The sequence below is a fragment of the Hypanus sabinus genome, chromosome 17, assembly GCF_030144855.1.
Source record: "Hypanus sabinus isolate sHypSab1 chromosome 17, sHypSab1.hap1, whole genome shotgun sequence".
Lineage (NCBI taxonomy): Eukaryota > Metazoa > Chordata > Chondrichthyes > Myliobatiformes > Dasyatidae > Hypanus > Hypanus sabinus.
The window spans coordinates 14,333,667-14,354,922 of NC_082722.1; the positions used below are offsets into that span (position 1 = coordinate 14,333,667).

Sequence of the window (21,256 nt, forward strand, 5' to 3'; positions counted from 1 at the left end):
GGAGCCGGCGCAGGTTGGGACCCGCCGCCTGCAGTTTTTCTGTTCCACTGATGGGAAGCGATTGCGATTGAAAATAAAGTGAAAATAATAAAGCATTTGGAAAGAGGTGAAACGCCATCAGTCACTGGAAAAGTGTTGGGCTACAGTCGGTCAATGATCGGGACAATTTTAAAGGATAATGGATAAAGTGAGAATAATAGAGCATCTGAAAGGCCCTGCCCCGATGAAAGCTACAATTATTACTAAGCAACGTGGTGGTTTAATTATTGGAATACATACATTTCTTAAGTGTTTTATATGCATAGAAAGGTAAAATATATACTATATACTAAGACAAATGTTTGACTAACTGACGCTAAATAATACCGGATGTACTTGTTCCGACTTACGTACAAATCCAACTTAAAGACGGACTGAGGAACAGAACTCTTACGTGACCTGGGGACTGCCTGTCTATCTCAAAGACACAATGACACCAAGCAAGTTCATTTGATTGACACAATTGGTTTACTAATCATTACAGAATGTCTCTCTGGTGTTGCCCACTCCCTCCCTTCTCCCTTCCTCTTTTCCCAACCATACTTCCCACTCTCAGTCCATAAAAGAGACCCATGTCAGACTTGGGTTGATCACCACTCACATACAGTATGTCATGAAATTTGTTTTTTGTGACAGCAGTACAGTGCAATACATAAAATTACTACATTACTGTGCAACAGTCTCAGACACCTTGGAGACAGATAGATATATATCTATCTGAGACATTTGCACAGTACTGTATTTCAATTAGAAACAGGTAGAACCCAATGGACTGAGGCTGCCAAAATTGTGTGTATGTAAATATGGAAAAATATTGAGTGAAGATTAGTTGATTTCTTTTTAGTCATTAAATTACTGTATTTTGGAATTTACCTCCTGAAAGTGATTGGAATGATTCAATTACATACTGTACTTCAAAAAGGGAAATTCGTATACATTTAAATAGGAACAAAACTCACAATGCTGTGGAGCCAGGAGATGGATGAAAGCAGGTAAGTGGGATTATTTCATCCCTCTTTCAAAGAGCTACACAGATAGGATTGGCTAAATAGTTTCTTGTTTTCTGTCGCATATTCTGTTCATAAAATAATGACAGCATTGAAATCAGTATGACTATTTATATAGAACTTCTCACATCTAATGTTAAAACACAAAAATAGCTTAAAAGTACAAAACCAAAGAGGAATTGAAAAGAATACAATTTCAAGAAGATTAGCAGATGGTATATTCACAGCTCTAAGACACAACAGTCAGTAAATATATTATATGCTTGGTATATTTAGATGACAGAGGGATGCATTATCAGTTTTAACACAATCCCTTGGCAGCAGCCAACATTTACCCTCGTTTTAGTGTCATCACAAGCCTATGATATCAGTGCAATACATACCCACTGTGAGACATGTTATATTAATAAAGGGCATTAGAGAATGCAGTCTACACTCCAATTCCTAGCAATTTAAACCCAAAGACCATATAGAATTAGACTTGAAAATAAAAATGTCCGGAGGAATAAACTAGTGATCTAGAATGTAAATTTCACTCTCATGCATTTAACAGCACTACAAATTGCATCTTTCATTCCCTCTCTAGTAGCAGAAGTATTACAAAGTCTTATAAAAAGCATATGGTTCTATTTACAATTATTCTGAAATTCAGGAGCAAATTGTGGTACAGCAGAGAGTTAAGAAACAAATAGTACATCAAATTACATCAACAATCAAAACAAAGGCAAAACATGCTATTCCTGTCTATCCTTCAAATGAAAAAACAATACTATACAATGCTCAAGAGATGAACACTGGTCAAATTCAAAGAGACTGGAACTAGAAGTTTTGATAGTTAAAGCCCAACACTTGATTCTTTGGCCTGCTGATAGGAGAATAATTGCCTATAAGGTTGTTTCAGAGAGCAAAGAACCAATGATTCAACATTATACAGCCTTCATTAAATATCTAAACAAGAAGCCATGTGCATTGTACTTGCTTCTCACAAAGTGTACTGAAATCTTCCTTCTCTGGCTTTAAGGGGCAAGTCAAACCTATAATAAAGTGGAGGAGGAAAATGTGGCACTGGATGTATTAGAAATTTAGTTTTCACCTTGTATCCTTCCCTGTTGCTATGGTACAAAACTAAATTCCATTTGATTTCACAGCAATGATTCAGGGTTTCCATAATGGTTCACGGTTCAAAATTAAGGGAGACAGACCTTTAACATTCAAAACGCCGCAGAAATCAATTAGTCTGCATCAATATTTAGCTTCATAAGGTAGGTGCATGTAGGTGTAGGTGTGTGGTGAACAGTGGAATCACTCAATCAACGGGATTTTGTCCCATTTCATTACAGTATATCCATTTAATTTAGTTTTGATCACTGTGAATAACGCAGTCACAGCTTATGAGGATTTATTTTTAGATTAAGGAAATCCACGTTTATTTGAGAAGAATCCTCATACTGTTTCTTATCATGTCAATGACCAACTGTGTAAGGAACTTAGGCTTCCAAATCTGAAAATTTCCGTTTACCATAGCTCTGAACTAGGTTGGAAGTGGTGATTTGGACAGCTTGCCCCTTCTCCCACTTTTGGAAGTCGTTCAATCCCTTTTGACCAGCTCGAAACAGTTCTCGCTCCAGTTCATCCAGATGAGCCACAAGCATTGAAATGTCCTCATTGTATGCATTCTGTGAGGAATCCATGATCCGACGGAAACGATTGACAAATGTCTGTGCCAAGAGTAATTATAGTCAGAGTTTATAGAACAGTACATTTAAACACCAGCATATGATGACACTACAAATTCCATCCAGAATGAAAATACTGAGGTTATTCCCTAATTAATCACTCCAGAAGATAGTAAATGAATGCATTGATTTTGCACAGTTTGCAGTATAAAATGGTGCTGAATGCAGTAGTTAGAAAATAAATGAACCTGCTATACTAATATCTTTTAATAGTAGCTTAGATTACAAATTTTATTGGCTAAAATTCTTTAAAACCCTCATTAACTTGAACTTTTTACTGGCTGTTAACTACCACGTATGACATTTAGGCAGTTGCACCTCTACTCATACCAAAAGTTTGTGAATCTTTTGCAATTTCATCTGTTACAATTATAGACAAACACAGTCTGTCTAAACTAGTAACACACAAACAGTTATGCTTTTCGTATCTTTATTGAACGCATTGTTCAATCATTCACAACCCAGGCTTGAAAAAGAATGTGAACCCTTGTATTTAATAGCTGGTAGAACCTCCATTAGCAGCAATAACCTCCACCAAACATTTCCTGTACTGGCTAATCAGACTTGCACAATGGTAAGGAGGAATTTTAGACCATTCCTCCATCCAAAACGGTTTCAGTTCATCAATATTTCTGGGATACCTTGCATGAATAGCCCTCTTCAGGTCATGCAACATCATCTCAATTGGGTTAAGGTCTAGACTCTGACTTAACTATTTCAAATATGTATTTTCTTCTTTTACATAGAAACATAGAAAACCTACAGCACAATACAGACCCTTCAGCCCGCAATGCTGTGTCAAATATGTACTTCAAAAGCCCCCCAAATTTCTGAGCTCCATGTACCTATCCAGGAGTCTCTTAAAAGACCCTATCATATCAGCCACCACACTGTCACCGGCAGCCCATTCCATGCACTCACCACTCTCTGCATAAAAATCTCACCCCTGACATCTCCTCTGTATCTGCTTCCAAGTACCTTAAAACTGTGCCCTCTCGTGTTAGCCATTTCAGCCCTGGGAAAAAGTCTCTGACTATCCACACGATCAATGCCTCTCATCATCTTATACACCTCTATCTGGTCACCTTTCATCATTGCTCCAAGGAGAAATGGCCAAGTTCACTCAATCTATTCTCGTAAGGTACGCTCGCCAATCCAGGCAACATCCTTGTAAATCTCCTCTGCACCCTTTCAATGGTTTCTACATCCTTCCTGTAGTGGGGTGACAAGAACTGAGCGCAGTATTCCAAGTGGGGTCTGACCAGGGTTCTATACAACTGTAACATTACCTCTTGGCTCCTGAACTCAATCCCACAGTTGATAAATGCCTTCTTAACCACACATTCAACCTGCACAGCAACTTTGAGTGTCCTTTGGACTGACCCCAAGAACCCTCTGCTCCTCCACACTGCCAAGAGTCTTACTATTAATACTATATTCTGCCATCATATTTGACCTACTAAATGAGCCACCTCACACTTATCTGGGTTGAACTCCATCTGCTGTACCTCAGCCCAGTTTTGCATCCTATCAATGTCCCACTGTAACCTCTGACAGCCCTCCAGACTATCCACAACACCCCCAACCTTTGTGTCATCAGCAAATTTACTAACCCATCTCTCCACTTCCTCATCCAGGTCATTTATCAAAATCAAGGAGAAAGGGTCCCAGAACAGATCCCTGAGGCACACCACTGGTCACCGACCTCCATGCAGAATATGACCCCTCTACAACCACTCTTTGCCTTCTGTGGACAAGCCAATTCTAGATCCACAAAGCAAGGTCCCCTTGGATCCCATGCCTCCTTACTTTCTCAATGAGCCTTATCAAATGCCTTGCTGAAATCCATATACACTACATCTACTGCTCAACCTTCATCAATCTGTTTAGTCACATCCTCAAAAAATTCAATCAGGCTCATAAGGCACGACCTGCCTTTGACAAAGCCAAGCTGACTATTCCTAATCATATCATGCCTCTCCAAATGTTCATAAATCCTGCCTCTCGGGATCTTCTCCATCAACTTACCACCACTGAAGTAAAACTCACAGGCCTTTAATTTCCTGGACCATCTCTACTCCTTTTCTAGAATAAGGGAACCACATCTGTAACCCTCCAATCCTCCGGAACCTCTCCTGTCCCCTTTGATGATGCAAATATCATTGCCAGAGGCTCAGCAATCTCCTCCCTCACCTCCCACAGTAGCGTGGGATACATCTCATCTTGTCCCAGAGACTGATCCAACTTGATGCTTTCCAAAAGAACCAGCACATCCTCTTTCTTAATGTGTATATGCTCAAGTTTTTCAATCCACTATAAGTTATTCCTGCAATCGCCATGGTCATTTTCCAAGTGAATACTGAAGCAAAGCATTCATTAAGTACTTCTGCTATCTCCTCCAGTTCCATACACACTTTTCCACTGTCACACTTCATTGGTCCTATTCTCTCAAGTCTTATCCTCTTGTTCTTCACATACTTATAGAATGCCTTGGGGTTTTCCTTAATCCTGCTCGCCAAGGCCTTCTCATGACCCCTTTTTAAACCATTCTGTTGTTGATTTACTCTTCTGTTTGAAATCATCGTCTTGCTGCATCATGCAACTTCTGTTAAGCTTCAGATGATGGACTGCTACCCTGACATTCTCCTGTAAAATGATTTGATACGATTTTGAATTCATTATTGCTTCAATGATAGCAAGCTGTCCAGGCCCTGAGGCAGTAAAGCAGCCCTAAACCATGATGCTCCTTCTACCATGCTTCACAGTTGGGATGAGGTTTTGGTGTTGATATGCAGTGCCCTTTTCCCTCCAAACATACTGCTGTGCAATTCTGCTAGCACGTTCAACTTCTGTCTCATCTATCCACAGATCATTGTCTCAGAAGTGTTGTAGAACATTCAGGTGGTCTTTTGTGAATTTGAGATGTGCAGCAATGTATTTTTTGGAGAGCAGTGGTTTCCTCTGTGATGTCCTTCCATGAAAACCATTCTTGTTCAGTGTTTTTCTTGTAGTGGACACATGAACAGAGACTCTAGCAAGTTACAGAGATTTCTGCATGTCTTTTGCTGTTAACCCTGGGTTCTTTTTCACCTCCTTCATCATTGCACATTGTTCTCTTGGTGCGATCTTTGCAGGATGTCCACTTCTAGGGAGAATAGCAACAGTACTGAGTTTCCTTCATTTGTCAAGAATTTCTCCTACTGTGGGCTGTTGAACATTCATGTCTTTAGAAATGCTTTTGTAGTCTTTTCCAGCTTTGTGCATTCTTCTTCTAAGGTCCTCTGAAAGTTGTTTTGATTGAACCACAGTGCACATAGCAGTTCAGGTGCCTTGCCGTTCGGCGTAGGCGATCATGTCTCTCCATCCATCACAGTCCCTGACCCTCCAAATTGGAGTTGGTGCCTCCCCTGTCTCTAACCATGATGTTAATCCATCTATCATTTTCATTCTCTCTCTGCCTCTGCTTCTTTTTCCTTCCAGTTGTAACTAAATGTTCTAATGTCTCTCTTCGCATGATGTGTCCAAAGAATTTTGATTGCTGTTTTCTGATTTTTTTCAAGTAATGTACTTTTTGTTTTCATTCTCTGCAGAACTTCTTTGTTGGTTATCGTGTCCGCATATGATATGCATAGCATTCTTCTGAGGAACCGCATCTCTGCTGCATTGATTCTTTTTTCCATTTTATTTGTGATGGTCCATGACTCACAGCCATACATCAATATAGGAAGAATGTAGCAGCTGAGAGTTCTAAGCCAGATGTCAATTGTTAGTTTCATGTTCGTTAGGATGTTTCTCATTTCTGTAAATGCTGTTCTTGCCATTGTTATTCTTGCTTTTATGTCTGTTTTGCATTTGCCATCAGATGTTACCCATGATCCAAGGTATCTGAAGTTGTGAACTTGTTTCAGGATTTTATTTCCCAATACAATCCTACAGTTTGGGATATCAGATTTCTTTGATATTACTATTACTTCAATTTTCTTTTTGTTTAAGGTTAGGCCAAGTCTTTTGCTCTCTGTGTTGATGGTAGATTCTAGTTTCTGTAAATTTACTTCACTGTTTGCTATCAGTACTGTATCATCCGCATAGCGGAGGTTATTGATATTGTATCCTCCTATACTTAATCCAGGTAGGTCTTGTTTTGTTCTCATGATGTTTTCACTATACAAGGAGAACAGGTCTGGTGATAGAATACAACCCTGTCTGACTCCTCGCTTTATTGGCTGATAGTCACCAATCTCATTGTCTATCCGTATGGCTGCACTTTGTTGCCAATAGAGATACCTGGGTATTCTTAGATCTTTTCTGTCGATATTAATATCTTTAAGCATTTTCATGATGACTTGGTGTTTCACTGTGTCAAAGCTTTTGTGTAGTCAATGAAACAGAAGTATAGGTCTTGTTGTACTTCTATTGACCTTTCAATAATATTCCTGAGAATATAAGTTGCATTTGATGTTCCCTTGCCTTCGACAAAGCCGCACTGTTTTTCACTGACCTCTGCTTTAATTTTGTTTCTTATTCTGAGTATGATGATTCTAAGTAGAATTTTTGTGAGTGGCTTATTAAACTAATTGTTCTGTGTTGTCCACACTCTGTTGCACCTGGTTTCTTTGGCAAAGCAATGAATACTGCCTTTAAAAGATCTTCTGGTGCTTTGCCACTGTTGTATATTCTATTCAGTAAGATTGTTAATTTCTCTACACCAAAATCTTCAAGTGCTTCATACAGTTCAACCGGAATGTTATCCGGTCCTGATGATTTCCCCTTTCGCATTTTCTTCATTGCATGTTCCACTTCTTCTTTCAGTATTGCTGGGCCCTCGTTGTGGTTGCCAATATCAAAGTTGTCCTCTCGGTCTTTGTTGTCATATAGGTCTTTGATATATACTGACCATCTTTGCATTATTTTTCCTTTTTCCATAATTGTAGATCCATCTTAAGCTTTTATACATCCTGCTGTTGCCCTGCTTTTCTTCCGATTTGTGACCCCTTTGATCTCATTGTGCATACGTTTGCTGTTGTTGGTCTTTTGCAATTGTTCTATTAACTCACATTTGTCTTTAAGCCATTTTTCTTTTGCTTCCTTGCACTTGGTTGTTATATGTGCATGCACGGATACTTAGGCTTCTTCGTTTCCTTACATTTTCTTCTTTGTTCCACAAGATTCAGAATTTCTTCTGTCATCCATTTCTTTTTAGCTTTTCTCTGTTGTTTGGGAATCACCTCTTGACCTGTTTGTGTTATGCTGTCTGAGGTTTTCCCATTGCTGTTCCATTATAGTGATGTTTTGTAGAGCATCGAATTTGTTCTTCACTGTTATTTGGAATTCATTTTTGATGTCACTGTTTTTTCTCATAAGTCCCAAATTCAGCTTTGGCTCTATTCTTGGTCTTTTAAGCTTTCTGAGTCTCAGGTACATCACGCTGATTATTGGTACATGATCACTGTTGCAGTCTGCACCTGGATATGTTTTCCATGATTTCAGAGCATTTCTATACCTTTTCCTTATAAGCACGTAATCAAGACGGTATTACCAATTATATAATCTTCTTTGGTGACCCATGCAGCTAGTCGTTTACCTCTTTCATTTCTCTCACCTATGCACAATATTGTCCTCGTCCTTAGTCTTGCCTACTTTCGTGTTGAAGTCACCTTGAATAATGGTATTTTCTGAGCTTTTACATTGTCTTAATGCTGTTTCTTGTTCGTCATAAAATTGTTTGATGTTTTCTTCACTGCTGTCATGGCATAAACTTGAATGACGTTAATGTCAAAAAGTTTTGCATGTAGTTTCACAAGTAACATTCAATCTGATATTGTCCAATAGCCTTTTATTGATTTTGCATGTTCTTCATCTAACATAATTCCAATACCTTTTTCATGTATTTCTCCTCCTGAGTAAATGATGGTATATCCCTCTGAGCTTGTTTTACCAGCTCCTTTCCATCTCATCTCACACATTCCGAAGATGTTGATTTTTAATTTTTCCATTTCCTGTTTGATGTTGTCTAGTTTACCAGGTTGGTTAAAGGGTGCATGGGAGGGGTAGCAGCTCTAGATGGGGGGGTGGGGGGGGGGCTGCTTGTCGCACTCCTTGTCATGCTTGTCGCTGCTTGTCATCTATTGGTCCCCACCAATGCCCAGCTCTCACCTGTGGCTCCTCGTAGTTCTTTGCATGCGACAGCGGCCACACCCCGGGCAACGGCTTTGACAGGCCATCTAAACCAGGTGAGGGTAGCCAGCAGGTCTGAAACCCTTGGTGAGATAGGAATTTGCTCATCCCAGCATGCGAAGATGGCTTCAGTGGATCAGGTGGAGGAAACCCGGGGTGGGGCCATCCAATGCAGCCAAGGAAGTTGCCAGACGTAACGATTCTTCATGCCACTGGATCCTGAGGCCGAGCGTGTGGGATCGTCTCTGTGCAAGGCTTTTCCACTTTAATATCTTTCATGCACTGGCTACATTGCACAAAGGTCGGCTGGTGGCGCAGTGAGATCAGCGTCAGGCTCGAGAATGGAGGTTCCCGAGTTCAATCCAGTGACAGACCGCCCCCGAGCACGCTCCCCTTCCGTGCCAGGTTGATGTTGAGCTCGCAATTTGGCCTCGTAAAAAACACTGCCACCTTGCACAATGTAGTCTTCCTCAGACCCCGAGAGACAACCATTTTAATTTTTAAGGGTTCTTACATTCCAGGTTGCTAGTCTGATCTTCTTTGCTTTTAATCTGCCGACAGTCGCTGGATAATGGTCGAGGTTCACCTGTGGCACATGAGATCCTCTACGGGATGAGGCTCCTTCGGTGAAGACTCCATTCACATCTTTGAGCTGAGACCGTAGTTGACTTGAGTTCATGATTATACAAGGGAGGAATACTGAAGTGGTTTCCCATTGCCTTCTTCAGTTGCAGTGTCCTTACTGGACGGGTAACCCTGGCCATTGATCAGCAGATTCATCTGCCCAGTGTTTTTAGTTTTACAAACATAAATTCCAATTTGTAGAATCTGCTTGTAAAAACCATCCACCACCTGCAAACCATGGCTTCACATGGGAGGCTAAACAAGTATTACACCTTGCCCAAGGGTGACCTGTAGGCTATCGGATGGAAGGAGCGCCTTACACCTCCTTTTGCTGAGCAATTGCACAGCACTGACACCGACATAAAAAGATCTTTCTTAAGAAGAGCAGGCTCTGTCAGTAACCTGACTTTGTATGCCTTTTTTAAAATAGGGCAGGACACCTCTACAACCCAATCTCATCTCATTGACTGAAAGTCCTGACTCCAAATAGCTTTCTTAGAAGGTACTACCCCAGAGGTTCACATTCTTTTTTGAACCTAGACTGTGATTGTTTAAATGGTGTACTCAGTATTGATGAGAAGTTGTACAATTGTTTAAGTGTTATTAGTTTAGGCAAATAGTGTTTGTCTATTGTGACTTAGATGAAAATCGGACTACATTTTATAAGTAATTAATGCAGAAAACCTGGTAATTACAAAGGGTTCACAAACTTTTTCTTGCAACTAACTTACAAAAAAGCACAAGGCCCTTTACAGCAGTGATGCTTCTTAATTTTGCTGTGGTTTCACTAATATGAGTATTGCAATAGACAATTGAAAACTAATGATTATTTTCAATTATTTGTATGAGTAAAGTAACTACTCATACAAATAAATCACTTCTCATTCACTACTATACTAGAACTGGAGACTATAATTCTTTCAAAACAATTGACAAGAACGAAGTTTTACTGCACTCAGGCTACATAATATAACAAACTTTTATTGTGGGGGGGTGAAGAGAAGGGAAAGAAAGCCCTTCCTAATGCTAATTGCTTTATTATCATGGCAAGCACTGTGCTCCCAAAATACAATTCTTGATAAGTAATTTCAGGTTACCATGGTCAACCTGTCAAGAATATACTGTCAGCTCTATTAAACATGCATTATCATTTTATTCTTTACATTTGTCATTATTAATTATGGTTTTGATAAGAGGGGATAATCAGGAGAGACAGCAAGTTTGTTCTATTATCAGGGAAAATTAAGATGCATTTAATTGATATTATTCTCATTATTAAGCTGGAAGATTGTTGTTTAATGTCCACCACTGGTCTTAAGCTCTAATCATTGGCTGAAAGCGATTCTCCGATGAAATGCTGCATAGTCAAAGATGCTCTCTTTTCAATAAAATACCTTTCAAGGGATCTAACACGAGGAAATCTGCAGATGCTGGAAATTCAAACAACAACACACACAAAATGCTGGTGGAACACAACAGGCCAGGCAGCATCTATAGGGAGAAGCGCTGTCAACGTTTTGGGCCGAAACGTCAACAGCGCTTCTCCCTATAGATGTTGCCTGGCCTGCTGTGTTCCACTAGCATTTTGTGTGTGTTGTTGTTTCAAGGGATCTGCCTGCTCTAATGACTCAGATGTATTTTAGAAGTTCTCATGGCTCTATTCAAAGAATATTTTCCTCAATACTCTGGTTAGCAAGTTGTCCCGAGCCACTAAAAGCCAGGACTTGCCATTGAGAAATGTCTAAGATGTTCTAGGAGTAAATATAATAGGTTGTTGTTAAATCAGTTGGGACAGTATGAGATATGATAAATTCTATGTTAAAGAAATTCTTCCTTTCACACAGCTAATGCCATAGCATCATGGGTTATTTTGTTGCTTTTCATGCTAAATCTTCCCCTTCTCACTCATAAATTGCTGGGGAACAGCACATTTGGCTCAGAAACACAGGACATGATAATAAACTAGCAAAGAAAAGATGAATAGTGACCTGATCTGTAGCTCAACAAAGTTAGAAAAACAACCGTGCCTCATTAAAATGTTTGCGAAACAAGTCAAAAAAAAAATGAGAGAGCGAGAGAGAGAAAGAGTAATAAGAGGGAGTACCTATGATACTGCGGAAGATTTTTTTTTCATTTAATCAGTATACTCCAAACTATCAGATACTCCACTTTCTTTCCCTCCTTCAATTTTTGCTTGAAATATGTTACACATTGAACTTCTTGCCATTGGTGAAAATCAGCTTGAATATTTGACACTGTCTCTCTTAAATATGCTGAATATTCCAATTTTATTTTCATTAATCACAGAATTTTCTTATTATTCAATAACTGACATATTAACATGCAGCAAAATGGAATACTCACCTGTAGGATAGTCTGAGCAATTTCTGTATTCTCTGGATTGTTAAAATGCAGCAGCTGTGTTCCAAACCCATAATAATATGGCCCCATTTTGTGCAAATCCACTACCTTTGCATCAGCACTGAAAATAGTCCGCCAACCATCTCTATACACCTTTGGAATGCTGGCAGACACAATGCGGCGTTTGGGATCACACAATCCTTTCGCCAGCCAAAGAGGCAGTTCTATCTTCGTACCCTTTTAAAATAAAAATAAATTCATTTAAAAATTAGTAGCAGCAACTCAATCCAAAACTAAGTTCAGTTGGTAATTCTTGGAAAAAATGGAAATTTGGGATGTTCATCACTCGCGAAAACTAGACACGATAAGCAAAAAAAGCATCACTTTTTACATCCTTAGTGTATTCCAAAACACTGCATTGACAATGAGAAACTTTATAAATAGAAACACAATCACTGTTCTAACATAGGTAAACATGGCACCAATGTTGTCTCACAAGTAGGGAGGAGATAATTGATCTGATAATCCACAGCAGTAATATTGGAATTGTTGACAAGTGTTAGATAGGATATCAGAACTCATGTGCTCTTACTTATCTATGGCTATAAATATTTAAATGCATGAGCTAGATTTAGGCTATGTCCACACTAGAACGGGTAATTTTGAAAACACCGGTTTTACATAAAAACGACAGGCGTCCACACTAGGTGTTTTTAAAAATATCTCTGCCCACATTAAAATGGATACTTGGGCAAATCTCCTCCTCCTGTACAGGACACACAGAAAACAAGCGAAAAGGAAACGGTATACTTGGTGCGTATTTGTCCAGTTACAGAGTAGAAAAACTTAAAAGGAAATTGCCAAACTAAAGACTTGGTGCGCGTTTGTCCAGAAGCATTTCCTACAGCCTTAGTCTCTTCACTGATGAAAGGGACGACAGCTACAACTAAATACAATAAGGCTTGTTACTGGGCAAAAGTGAAATTTGCTGTTACCTCATTTGTTTGCCTTTACTTTTGCCATGTCTTTGTGTATTATTTTGCTGTATTTAACATGTGCAATAAAATGAGTTACAGGCAGTCCCCAGGTTACGTATGAGTTCTGTTCCTGGGTCCGTCTTTAAGTTGGATTTGTTTGCAAGTCGGAACTAATACATCCGGTATTATTTAGCGTCAGTTAGTCAAATGTTTGTCTTAGTATATATTTCACCTTTCTATGCATATAAAACACTTAAGAAACGTATGTATTCCAATAATTAAACCACTGCGTTGTTTAGTGATAATTGTAGCTTTCATCGGGGCAGGGCCTTTCACATGCTCCATTATTATCATTTTATCCGTTATCCTTTAAAATTGTTCTGATTGTTGACCGACTGTAGCCTAACGCTTTTCCAATGACCGATGGTGTTTCACCACATTCCAAACGTTTTATTATTTCCACTTTATTTTCAATCACGATCGCTTCAAGTCAATGAAACAGAAACACTACGGGCAGCGGGTCCCGAGCTCCACCGGGTCCTAAGGACCACCGCACTGAGACAGGTTAAATGGGACAAGTGGGGGCTGTGCCGGGTTTGGGTATTTGATCCTCCACAATATTCCGCGTGGGAATTTAAATTGGAGGTGTCAGTGTTTTTCTTAATGAGGTTGAGTTGCAAGCTCGACATCAACCCAGCACAGATGGTACAGGAGTCACTGGATCGACATCAACCCGGCACAGAAGTGGTCTGTCACTGGATTGAACTCCGGGAAAATCCGTTTTCAAGCCCGGCGCTGATCTCACTGCGCCACCAGCCAACCAGAATGGTGGTGGGGGGGGGGGGGGGGGTCAGGAAAAATCAAGAAAAATTTAAGCCAAATACGAAATTCAACACTCAACACAGTGTCAATGGCAATGACTTAAAATGGCGGACAGCGTCACGATCCAACTTAAAATGGCAGACGGTGTTCTCTTTCCTTGGTTCGTAAGTATGAGTTGTCCGTAAGTCGGACGTTCGTAACTCGGGAACTACCTGTACTGGGCAAAAACGACAACTGCATCTATTGAAAGTTTGCACAAGCAATACATTAATAAAGCTGGATGAACTCAGCAGGTCGGGCAGCATCTGCTGAGTTCATCCAGTTTGTTTGTACATGTTGATTTGACCACAGTATCTGCAGTGTACTTTGTGTTTATATTAATAAAGCACCTTGTTAAATGTATAAAACATGTCTTCATCAGTGTTATCTTGTATTTCCATACAATGTTACATTAGGCTGTTACACATCTATCGTCAGATATTGTTGTGGCGTTGGAGACAATGAAATGCCCCACTGCCACCACCATTTGTTCCGGCACGTCATGACAGCAGTTTTAAAAATAGCCGGTTACCCCATACACACTACGACGGATATTAGGCGTTTTCAGATTTATTCACTCTGGAGAGTGTTTCTGAACATTTCCGTTTTCAGGGGAGGAAAACGCCGTTTCAGTGTGGACAGAGGGTCAAAACGAAGAGAAAAAGTTTCGGTTACGGATTTATCCGGTCTAGTGTGGACGTAGCCTCAGTTTAGAATTTCATGCAAAATGATTCCTTTGATAGCGCATCACTGAAATGCAAGCATAGAACCTTCAACCTTCCAACACCAGAGATGAGAATGTCATCACCAAATGAAAGCTTTCCATGAATTTAAATAAAATTTCCTTTAAGGAATAAAATATAATTTGTTTAATCCCAAGAAGAAATCCTGCTAAAAAAAATTAATAAAGCTTTTCAAAGAAATATGCAAATTAAATTGCTTAATACTTTGGGTGCCATGGTAGTGCAGCAGTCAGCACAATGCTCTGACAGCGTCAGGGTGTTTCCCAAGTTCAGAGTTCAATTCCAGGACCATTCTGTAAGGAGCCTCTGTGCATCCTCCCTATGGAATGTGTGGGTGTTCTGGTTTCCTCACGCAGTCCATACCAGGTAAGTTAACTGGTCATTGTAAATGGTCCCGTAATCAGGTTAGGGTTCAGGTGATGAGGCCTGACTGGCTGGAAGGACCCACTCTGCACTGTATCATGAAATGAAGAAATAATAAGTAAATAAATAAATAACCCACAATTTAGTTTTCCTGCCTGAGATCTTTAGTCACTTTTTTTATTAATAGGGAAAGCACCTCCAAAACATGTGGTTTAATATAACTATAACTGTTCCTATAGATACTGTTGCCATAAATTCTAGAAATGGATCTGGTAATTTTATGCCCAAGACATTTACTAAAGAAGATTTAGGATAACAGTTCTTCACATTTTGTTACTTGTTCTGATAGACTCAAGTAGCCAGAATTACCTCTGACACAAAGTTGTCTCCACCCTGAAGCTCCATTTAGTGTCAGTACGTGATTTCCACTGACAACTCCAACCACCTCTGCAGGAGCTCCCTGAATTCAAGGTGGCTTGCTTCCACTGCAGAACCATAGGTTCTGAAGTGAATGAGAGTTCTCAACTGTGTCTGCAGACTCTGCTGGAGATGGGGCAGGAGGAGCTTGATAGAATGACCAGGGAAGTTGACTGGATTATTTATTCCATGTTGTCTGTGCATGGCCTTTATGTGCTTCCAATGGGATCCAAGAGCATGGTGCCTTCTTCAATGCCTCTGGATGTTTGACCAATCTTTGGCTTGGAATTCTCACAAGAATGAAATTTTTTCTAAAAGATGTTTTGACGATATCATTCTGAAAATTGCTTGAGGGCTTGCTTTGGGAACTCAGTGTCAGGCATGCAGACAAAGTGGAATGCCTATGAAACGTAACTGAGCATTGATGTTGATACTGGCTGGATGAGGACATTGACTTTGATGAAGGCACCAAAGTCTATACCTGTTGATTTAACATGTTAAGTAGCATAGTAAATTGTGAGACTACAGATTATGCAAGTGGGCAAAGATCTGGAAACTGGAATTAAATATGTTAAAGTGTCCATTTGGACAGTTAATTTTTAACAAAATCTAATCAAAGAAAAAAGAACATGGATTTGCTTAGGGACATGGATGTCCAAGTGCATGATTCACAAAAGATATCACATAGTAGGCTGTTCTAGAAAGTAGAGTGGCTGTTCCACAAGGTAGGCTGCTGAGGAGGATTGTTAAATGACAAAATATGATATAGATCAGTTGGAAATTTGGGCAAATTAATTTAATATGCAGTTTAATCTAAATAAATTGTTGAACTTTGGGAGGTCAAAATGTATACAGAAAAATGGCAAGACCTTTAGGTGAATTGATATAGAGAGGTATTGTAGGGTACAAGTCCATTCCATACAGAGAAAGGCAGCACAATTAAAAAGGATGGTAAATCCAGCATATGGCATGCTCACTTTCATCATCTGAACTTTAGTTAGGCTACATTAGGAATACTGTGTGCAGTTCTGACACACACTAAAGCAAGGATAGAGAGACTTCAGAGAAGGTGCCATAGATGTTTACCAGGATGCTGGCTGGATTAGAGTGCAAAAACAGCTTGGACAAACTTGGGAAGTTTTTTGCTGGAATGTCAGAGGCTGAACTGTATAAAATTATGAGAGGCATAGATAGGGCAGAGAGAGCATCTTCTCTTGATATGGAAATGTTAAATACTAGAGGGCATAGTGGAAGGGGGATCTTTAAAGGAAATGAACAAGTTTTTTTAAATATATAAATAGAACAGTAGGTACCTGGAATGCCCTGCAGGGTAGTTGGTAGAAGCAGATATATTTGAAGGACATTTTAACAGACCCATGCTTTAGAGTGCATCAAAACGGCACACGATATTCCAAATAGAACCCAACAACTTAAAGGTCTTCCTGACTTTTAAACTGATGCTCCAAATGAAGGAAAACATGCCATATGCCTGCTTCACAACCTTTTCCACTTGTGTTGCCTTCCTCTGCATGCTTATAGACTTGTAATCCAAGACACATAGGGAGGCGTGGTAGCGTAGTGGCTAGCATAACACTTTACAACAACCTATGTTTTTAGTTTATGAATAAGCATCTAAGGGTAAAACAAATTAGAAGATGCCCCTGGCGAGCGAATATAACAATAATCAGAAAATAAAATCTAACCCAAACAAATAAGATTGCACCCTCCTTTCAGAGTGTCAAGTGTCAGAGTGAAATGCCATTATATTTAATTAAAAGATCCATCCAATAAAACGGAGTCCAGACCAATATTTGTATGTACACCAAACATTACACCCGGCCGATGTACGAGCATCTAGCAGTAGGCAGGCCCTCTCTCTTCTCCGAGAGAATCTGCAGATGCTGGAAATCCAAATACACACACACACAAAATGCTGGAGGAACTCGGCAGGCCAAGTAGTATCTATGGAAAAGAGTATAGTCGAAGTTTCGGGCCGAGAGCCTTCATCAGACCTCTTACCTCGGGGATGAGATCGGCCTCACCGCCCTTATCTAGGAAGCCAAGACGCGGCAACACCGTCTCTGTCCGGCATGGGACCTTCTCCTGGGTCATCAGGATGTCGTCTAGACTGAGAAAGTTTTCCTCCAGCCCTCCGGGAGGCACCACAATATACGATTCGGACCGCGGCATTGGCATCCGATATCCGCAGGCGCAGCTCGGGCCACCGGTAAAGGACCCGCCGCCGCCACTCAAACACCGCGCGCTTGTCGCTAGGGGAAAGCAAGAGAGAGCCGATACTGCGAGCGACGGAGCCAGACGCAGAACGATCGATTTAGTAACTCCGAAGCTGCTGGCGGAACACAGCGGGACAGGGGGTTTCTATGGAGGGAAATGAACAGCTGACGTTTCGGGCCGAGACCCTTCATCAGTTCTTCCAGCATTCTGTGTGTGTGTGTGTGTGTGGTGTTCATTTCCTTCCACAGATACTGCCTGACCCGTAGAGTGCCTCCTGCATTTGGTGTGTTGCGCAAGATCGTCAGCATTTGCAGAATTTATGTCAACCATAGATTTAGCTTCTGGTTTTAAATTATTAGATATGTAAATATCTCAATTAAATTACAAAAATCGGCGGAAAAACATTGCCTAACAACTTTTGTCAAATGTGTGTTCCAGGGTTCCGTTCTTTTAGTTCCGCGGGGAGGTGGGGGGATTAAAGGATGAGGGATTGTTTTACTAGTTAGTGAAGATGCCTCGACACTATTCAGTCAAGACCGACTGGAGAACTCGTCTAGTGAGGCGTTTTGGGTGAAACTGAGGGTTGAGAAAGGTATGACCATATACATGGGGCATGTGTTACGGACCAGCAGTCCGCGGGATTTAAAGGAACAAATTTGTAGAAAGATCGCTGATGCTGCAAGACACATAAGGTTGTTACAGAGGGGGATTTAACTTTCCACATGTTGACTGGGACTCCCATACTGTGAAAGGACTAGAGGGATAGAGTTTGGCAAATGTGTTCAGGAAGGTTTCCTAATCAGTTTATAGAAGTCCCAACGAGAGTGTGCTTGATCTGTTAGGGAATGAGAAAGGGCAGGTGACAGAAGTTTGTGCAGGAGAAATTTGCATCTAAAACCATAAGATACAGGAGCAGTTTAGGCCATTTAGCCCTTTGGCTTTCATCATGGCTGATCCATTTTTTCCTCTTGACCCCAATCTCCTGCCTCCCCCCACCCTTCTCTTCATGTCCTGAACAATAAAGAATCTAACAACCTCTGCCTTAAATATACAGAAAGACTTGGCTTCCACAGCTACCTGTGGCATTTAATTCCACAGATTCACCACTCTATGGCGAAAGAAATTCCTCCACATCACTGTTCTAAAAGGATGCTCCTCCATTCTGAGGCTGTGTCCTCTGGTCTTATACATTCCCACTATAGGAAACATCTTCTCCACATCTGCTCTGTCAAGGCCTTCCACCATTCAATAGGTTTCAATGAGATCATCCCTTCATTCTTGTGAATTCCAGCGAATACAGGCCCAGAGACATCTTCATATGATAATCCTGGAATCATTTTTGTAAACCTCCTTTGAACCCTCTTCAGTTTCAGCACATCCTTTCTAAGATAAGGGGCCCAAAACGGTTCACAGTACTCCAAATGAGGCCTCACCTGTGCTTTATAAAGTCTTAATATTACATCCTTACTTTTAGATTCTAGACCTCTTGAAATGAATGCTAACATTTCATTTGCCTTCCTCACCACAGACTCAACCTGCAAATTAACCTTTAGGGAATCCTGCACAAAGATTTCCTCCACTTCAGTTTTTTGTATTTTCTCTCCATATAGAAAATAGTCAACCACTTCAGTTCTTCTACCAAAGTGCATGACCATACATTTCCTGACACTGAATTCCATCTGCCACTTCTTTGCCATTCTCCTAATCTGACTAAGTCCTTCTATAGCCTCTCTATTTCCTCAAAGCTGGCTGCCCCTCCACCTATTTTCATATAATCTACAAACTTTGCAACAAAGTAATCAATACCATCATCCATATCATTGACATATAACGTAAAAAGAATTGGTCAAAGCAGCCAGCCACAAAAGGCCCTATTTATTCCCACTCTTTGCCTCCTGCCCATCAGCTACTGCTTTATCCATGCTAGAATCTTTCTTGTTATACCATGGACTCATAGCTTGTTAAGCAGCTTTATGTGTGGCACCTTGTCAAAGGACTTCTGAAAATCCAAGTACCCAACATCAACTGACTCTCCTTTGTCTATCCTGCTTGTTATTTCTTCAAAGAATTCCAACACCAACAGATTTGTGAGGCAAGATTTTTTCTTGATGAAACCATGTTGACTCTACAGTCTATTTTATCATGTGTCTCCAAGTATGCTGAAACTACATCCTCAACAATCGACTCCAAAATGTTCCCAACCACTGAGGTCAGACTAATGGCCTATAATTTCCTTTTTTTTTTGCTTCTCTCCCTTCTTGAAGAGTGGAGTGGCATTTGCAATTATCCAGTCTTTCAGAAGTATTCCAGAATTTAGTGATTCTTGAAACATCATTACTAATGCCTCCGCAATCTCTTCAGCCACATCTTTCAGAACCCTGGGTTGTACACCATCTAGTCCAGGTCACTTATCTATCTTCAGACCTTACAGTTTCCCAAGAACCCTCTCACTAGTAATGGTAACTTCACACACTTCATGACCCCTGACACCTGGAACTTACACTACTAGTGTCTTCCACAGTGAAGAATACTTATTCAGCTTGTCTGCCATTTCATTGTTCCCCATTACTACCTCACCAGTGTCATTTTCAAGCAGTCTGATATCCACTCTCACCCTTTTATGTATCTGAAGAAACTTCTGGTATCCTGTTTAATGTTACTGGCTAGCTTATATTCATATTCCATCTTTAACATCTTAATTATGTTTTTAGTTGCCTTCTGTTTGTATTTAAAAGCTTCCCAATCCTCTAACTTACCACTAATTTTTACTCTATTATATGCCCTCTCTTTGACTTTTATGTTGGCATTGTCTTCTCTTGTTAATCATGGTTGTGTTATCTTGCCTTTAGAATACACTTTGGGATGTATATATCCTGTACCTTCCAAATTGCTGCTCTGCAGTGTTCTCTTCCAAAAAATTCCGGCCAACTCCTCTCATTCCTTTCACATTTCCTTTAGTCCACTATAAATACTGGTACATCTGACTTTAGCTTCTCCTTCTCAAATTTCAAGGTGAATTCAGTCATATTATGATTACTTTACCCTAGGGGTTCTTTTACCATAAGCTCACTAATCAATTACGGTTCTTTGCACAACACCCAGTCCAGAATAGCTGATCCTCTTGTGGGCTCAACCACAAGCTGCTCTAAAAAGTCATCTTGTAGGCATTCTAGAAAATCTCCCACTTGGAATCCTGCACCAACCTGATTTTCCCAATCTACCTGTGTATTGAAATCCCCCTTGGCTATTGTAAAATTGCCCTTTTGGTATGCATTTTTTAAAATCTCAATTTGTAACTTGTAGACTATATCTTTATGACTGTTTGGGGATCTGTATATATCTCCCATCAGGATCTTTGTACCCTTGCAGTTCCTTAGCTATATCCACAACAATTCTACACCTTACAATCGTATGACACCTCTTTCTAATGATTTGATTTCTTTTTTTTTACCAACAGAGCCACACCAACCCCTCTGCCTTCCTGCATATCCTTTTGATCGTTGGACATTGAGCTTCCAGCTATATTCTTCTTTCAGCCATGATTCAGTGATGTCTACAACATTATGCCTGGCAAACTGTAACTGTGCTAAAAATTCATTGACTTTATTTCATACGGCAATCATTACTATCATTATGTGATTGTAGTGTCAGTAGTTTCAAAGTAATTATGGAAAAAGATAGGTCTGGTCTGCTGGTTGAGATTTTAAATTGGAGAAAGG

At 40.2% G+C, this 21,256-nt stretch overlaps 1 protein-coding gene across 2 annotated transcripts; it reads right to left on the reverse strand.

Moving 5' to 3' along the window:
- Positions 1–266: 266 nt before the first annotated feature.
- gins3 (GINS complex subunit 3) lies at positions 267–17,735 on the reverse strand. 2 transcript variants are annotated; one of them, XM_059992555.1, is made up of 4 exons: positions 17,322–17,735; positions 11,945–12,178; positions 2,566–2,764; positions 267–1,114 (listed from the first exon to the last, which is right to left on the reverse strand). In XM_059992555.1, the coding sequence occupies exons 1-4, from the start codon at positions 17,496–17,498 to the stop codon at positions 1,047–1,049; spliced, it is 678 nt and encodes a 225-aa protein (XP_059848538.1). In that variant the 5' UTR covers positions 17,499–17,735; the 3' UTR covers positions 267–1,046. The 2 variants fall into 2 exon arrangements, with proteins under 2 accessions (XP_059848538.1, XP_059848539.1); XM_059992556.1 differs by lacking the exon at positions 267–1,114 and having other exon boundaries at positions 1,144–2,764; positions 17,322–17,732.
- Positions 17,736–21,256: the final 3,521 nt, after the last annotated feature.

Bases quoted from the DNA above. Each gene is read 5' to 3' on its own strand.
- gins3 (XM_059992555.1), bottom strand. From the start codon at position 17,498: ATGCCAATGCCGCGGTCCGAATCGTATATTGTGGTGCCTCCCGGAGGG. The intron at 12,179-17,321 runs GTAAGAGGTCTG...TTATTTTAAAAG, and splicing joins AGGCCGATCTCATCCCCGAG to GGTACGAAGATAGAACTGCC. The intron at 1,115-2,565 runs GTAAACGGAAAT...TTTTATGAACAG, and splicing joins CAACCTAGTTCAGAGCTATG to AATATGCGACAGAAAACAAG.